Genomic DNA, 5,284 nt, shown 5'->3' on the forward strand with positions numbered 1-5,284 from the left:
TCACTCGATCATTCGGCCGAGAATGAAATTATTTGGTCATTCAATTGAGATGAGGAAATTAGTCAAATAAGCATTAGGTCGACCGAGAATATAGAATTTAGGTCATACAGCCGAAATGAAGGTGTTGATCGAAATCAGAGTTTCTCGGTCACTCGATCGATAGTATAGTTTTGAGTCGTATGACTGAGCGTTGTTCGGTCACTCGACCGAGATTAGATTTTTGAGTCTGAGATAAAGACATCGTTCAATCACTCGGCCGAGGTTTGAGATTTTGGGTCGAACAACCCAAAAGATGATGAAAGTGGATCACACGGTTACGTGGTTGGAAAATCCAAGTTCAAATGAGTGACTACATAGATGGGCCGAGAAGAAGCTTAGATATGCTCAGCTAAGCCCAACTGACAAACATCGGCCGAGGAGTCCGTTCAAGGAAGGAATCCTCACAAGGAAAGAGTTCAAATCAATTAAGGATTTCAATTGTGAAGATTCCAGATATCAGCCGAATCATAATATTTATGGATGAATCAACCCAAAAAAGGAAGATGAATCCTACTTGAATTCCACGTCCTAGAGAGCAAGTTAGCCTAGGTTTTGATCTGTATATATAGGAGCTTTAAACTCATCGTAAAAGGTCCTGCACCACACAAACAAATCAATATACAACTTTTACTCAAACTTTTCTCTTACTTTTTCATAGGTACTTTGCCTTCTATTCAACTTTCATAACTTATTGTTTTCATTTTTAGTTTCTTACTTTTATTTCAGTCGTTACATTCAAGCACTTTACTTTCTTGTTCTTTATTTTATATGTACTTTACTTTTCGCACTTGGGAGTAGTTCGTAATATAGAATTATCATCCATTGATCTCTTTCGGCCAGTCCGGATTGGATTGATGCGATTCGCCGTTCACACACATATCATCGCACAACGTTTTGACAACCGAATCCACTTCACCTTCGTCTTTGCCGTGATTTGCGAGTACCTTCACCGAGCAGACCTCTCGCTTGTCACCCGAACCTTTGAGTTTACCCAAGAAGTGAACGTGATAGAAGATCCCAATCAGGATTGACACCTAACCGAAGTCCTTGCAACAGCGGCATCAGAACCTAACGGCCGAGAGGGTTCCTTCCTCGGCCTACAATCATTTGAAAGAAGTCAGATCACACACCATTCAAATCATAAACCTCGCTTGGCCATTCGGCTGCGAGTTGGCATGCCCGCGCAATTTCAGAAGGACGGTTCAACCACAAGTCCCTCGGCTCTCATTTCGGCCGAGACGATTTTGAGGCAACATTATCATATCTTTTTCTTATGATATTCAATTAACTGTGGATTTTGTTTTATGAGATGATAGAAGAAAAACATTAGAATTTATGAAATCTCAGTAAGTGTGCCAAGTTCTGCTGCATTTAAAACTGCCAAGCAACAATCAGAAACCTCATTCGTGTTTAATATATTTATCAAAGGAAAAAGATATGATAAATATATTAAACACGAATGAGGTTTCTGATTCTTGCTTGGCAGTTTTAAATGCAGCAGAACTTGGCACACTTGCTGAGATTTCATAAATTCTAATGTTTTTCTTCTATCACCTCATAAAACAAAATCATGTGTTCAGTCCTGGACAATTATACGTAGCTTTATCAAGAGGGGTTTAAGAGGCTACCACCAAAGTTTTGTTCAAGAAAGGCTCATTCGAGGGGAAGGAAGGGGTGTTCACAACAAATGTTGTGTATAAAGAGATTTTACTTCCTTCCAGTTAATGCGATCTTATAAGGTAAGTATAATGTTATTGTTAATTTATAAAGGTAGTAACCTAAAAAAAAAAACTCTATATTTAAACTATTTATATTTTGCAGGACACAGTGAGTAACATGTTACACCAGCCAGGCTACCTATTTGGGTGACAATATTTTCTATTGTTATTCATTACTTTATAAGTCGCGTTAGTTAGTTTATGTTATTGTGTTTGGTTTGATATATAAAAGCTGTTGTTTATTTGTTAAGTATCAGTATTACATTTGTAGTCTCACTTCGAGTAGGATTAAGAGGGTTGTTTCTTTTTTCTAGTTTAGGGTCAAGGCTTCTATGCCCCCCTTGACTAAGTGTACTAATTCATTTCATTATTGATAAAAAAATTCTCACACCGTAGAGATTTCCTTAAATAAAATACAGAAACTCTACCTCAAAATAGTTGCTACAAAAACATTAATTTTCAAACCATTTAAAAATAAATAGCAGCTTATTAATATTAAAATATAATAAGCTTCGAAAAACAAAATAAATGCTCGGGTGAGGGCGGCCCTTCCGCAGGCTAGTATACAGGGCCGGTCCTGAAAATTAAGAGGCCTAGTGCGAAAATTTAAATGATGTCTTATTAATCACGATCTCAATTAGAAGAACTAAGAAAAAATGTTTGGTAGAAATAGAAGAAAAAAATAGTGGACGCCTAAAAACATCAACAAGGAAGGAAAAATAGAGAGAAATTAAAAAAAGTCAAGAAACATAGCAGAAGATCGAAGAAGAAAGTACAGAGGCCTTAGAAATGAAAAGAAAAAAAATATATTAAAAGAAGAGAGAAGATCACAAAATAGGCAAAGAAAAAATTAAACAGAGCTAAGTACCCATGGGTTTTGAACCCAAGACCAATCAAGCCTAACAACTTAAGGTAAAGTGGACAACTGAACTGAACAACAATTCAATAACTCTCAACATTCTTGACCTATATATTTATCTAAAGCCATTACAAAATTGAATTCAGAGGCCTTCAAAAACCAGAGGCCTTGTGCGGCTGCTCCATTTGAACACCCCAGGGCCGCCCCTGCTAGTATATATAAAGATACTCAAGACATGAGACTATACCACACTAAAATGACTTCATCCCATATATTAATATTGAATTTTGATGGAGGAATACAAACTCTAGGAAACAACCAGCAGAAACTTTCCTTGACTAGGTTGAAGGCAAGCACTTCAATCAGGTCACCTTGCGTATGCATTTGATGTATCGACACGTTGATTGGACATAATTTTTTTTTATCTTTTACCTTATAATATGCTCTTTCCAACAAATCACATTGAAAAAACAAAAATAACATTTTCATAGAGATAGTGCACTAGACCATAAAAAATAAATTAAAAAAAAAAACGCAGTTTTCATAAATATACTGCTGTGCATTAAACGTGTTTGACGTCAACCCCGATACACGTGTGTTTCTTTCTATCGTTTTACCGTTCGGTGAATGACCACTCGTCTTTTACAATTTACATTATCTAGGCGAGTCTAGGCAGTTGCCTAACCTCGAAACTTAAGATAAGCTATGAAAGTCTCTTTGATCTTAAGATTCTGCATAATTCTTTTTTGAATGAGAGGGCAAGAGGGTTGGTGACGATACCTTGCACGTCCTTTCTGTTTCTTCTCTCCAATAAAAACGCCGCCTGATAGTTTGAATTCTTTAATTAGGGCTAAGAGTCATAACTAGATTTAAATACAATTAAATATAAATAACACTAGAAGTGGGTAATTAGTTTATGAAAATAATAAATATTCTTATTAATTATTTATTTAAGTTTTGACTTTTGTATTTTTGACAATTAAAAAGATATATAAAGTTATTTAATATTTTAGGGGTATAAAAATAAAAAATTTCAGTTATGGTGAGCAAATCCTCTTCTCTTAAATATAGTATAGAAGACAATATTTGTCAAAGATATAACATAGCACTCGTGGCATCAGCATCACTGTTGTACACTAGGTGTAGAGAATTGTGTATTTCTTTTAAATTTTATTTTTATTTTTTAAGATAACATAATTTAAAAACTACAAACTATACTTCTCTCTTCGCCTCTTGATAATTTTTGTTTTGTTCTTTTTTTGTTTTTCATAATTTTGCTCTAGTAAGTGATATCTATTGTGCTCCAATTTTCATGTATGTAAATATGTAGCAATTACATATTTAAGAATTTATAACTCTAATTAAAATACAAGAAAATTTTCTTTGAAAACCAATTAAAAAGAAGTCTATTAATAATGTTGCGTTGTGCGGTGAGCACAAGATAGCTCTTCTAAGACAGAGAGAAAAACTAGGAGAGAGAGAGAGAGAGAGATGGAGGAAGCAAAGGGAGTGGTGAAGCATGTAGTGCTAGCCAAGTTCAAAGAAGGAGTCTCTGAGTCTCAGATTGACCAACTAATCAAAGGCTATGCCAACCTCGTCAATCTCATTGATCCCATGGAGTCCTTCCACTGGTACCCACTATACTATTTTCCTTAACACTCACTTGTGATATGGTTTTTGAATCTCAGATCTTCAACTGATGAAGATTCTCGTTGATTTTCAAAAGTCCAATCCTTTTGGGTTTAGCTTGCTTTGTTGATCCAATGTAGGAATCAAATCAAAAGCTAAGACCTTTTGGCACCAATAGCCAAAATTAATCCCCTATTTTTCTGAGAGGAACAAAATCACTGAAAGTTTGATGCCTAAAAAGGATTTGAGTACTACTAGACGGGTTCAAGCATCGAAGTTTAGCTAAATTTGTACTTAAAATGGGAGCTGAGTTTTTGCCAGAAACTCAAATTCTAGCTTAACCCCGGCTGGTGTTGCCAGTTTCACTATTTTCATATTTGGTATAAAATTGTGGGAAACTGGGAATGACATAATCCCAAATTTCCAGCTATTGTAGGTGGACGTAAAACATTTTGATCAAGTAGTTCCTCTAACTGAAAGGCCAATCATTGACACTGATAAAGTTCTTTAGCTTTCATGGGATTTTAGACATGACTGACTATCTTACTTGTCTTGAAGTCCTGCATCTTAAAACTTTTTCACAACAAGTGCACTCTTGAATTTTTTTCAGGGGTTAGAGAAGTTTCTGTTAATTAGCATGTCTGCATATGTACTTATTATAATTTTATGAATGATATGTGATCAGGGGAAAGGACTTGAGCATTGAGAACCTGCATCAAGGTTTCACTCATATCTTCGAGTCCAGCTTTAAGAGTACTGAGGCTGTTGCGGAGTATGTAGCTCATCCTGCCCATGTTGAGTTCGCTAACTTGTTCCTCTCCCATTTGGAGAAAGTCCTTGTGTTTGATTACAAACCCACTACAGTTTGTGTCTGAATCTGAAGAACAAAGGTCCCTTTCATCCTGCCTATTGCTCTTAATAAAATTGAACTTATTTTCAATGTACACTTCATTCGAGTGTGTTCGATATGCTTTATGAAAATCACAATAATCAATAATGAAATAGATGGGCTAATATCATTTTGTTGGTTGTGTTTCAA

The 5,284-nt window shown here is 35.4% G+C and overlaps 1 protein-coding gene across 1 annotated transcript; it reads left to right on the forward strand.

Moving 5' to 3' along the window:
• The first annotated feature begins 4,053 nt into the window (after positions 1-4,053).
• On the forward strand, positions 4,054-5,284 carry LOC112198385 (stress-response A/B barrel domain-containing protein HS1). The gene is made up of 2 exons (XM_024339499.2): positions 4,054-4,247; positions 4,931-5,284. The coding sequence occupies exons 1-2, from the start codon at positions 4,108-4,110 to the stop codon at positions 5,118-5,120; spliced, it is 330 nt and encodes a 109-aa protein (XP_024195267.1). The 5' UTR covers positions 4,054-4,107; the 3' UTR covers positions 5,121-5,284.

Source organism: Rosa chinensis, chromosome 4 (genome assembly GCF_002994745.2).
Source record: "Rosa chinensis cultivar Old Blush chromosome 4, RchiOBHm-V2, whole genome shotgun sequence".
NCBI classification, from domain to species: domain Eukaryota; kingdom Viridiplantae; phylum Streptophyta; class Magnoliopsida; order Rosales; family Rosaceae; genus Rosa; species Rosa chinensis.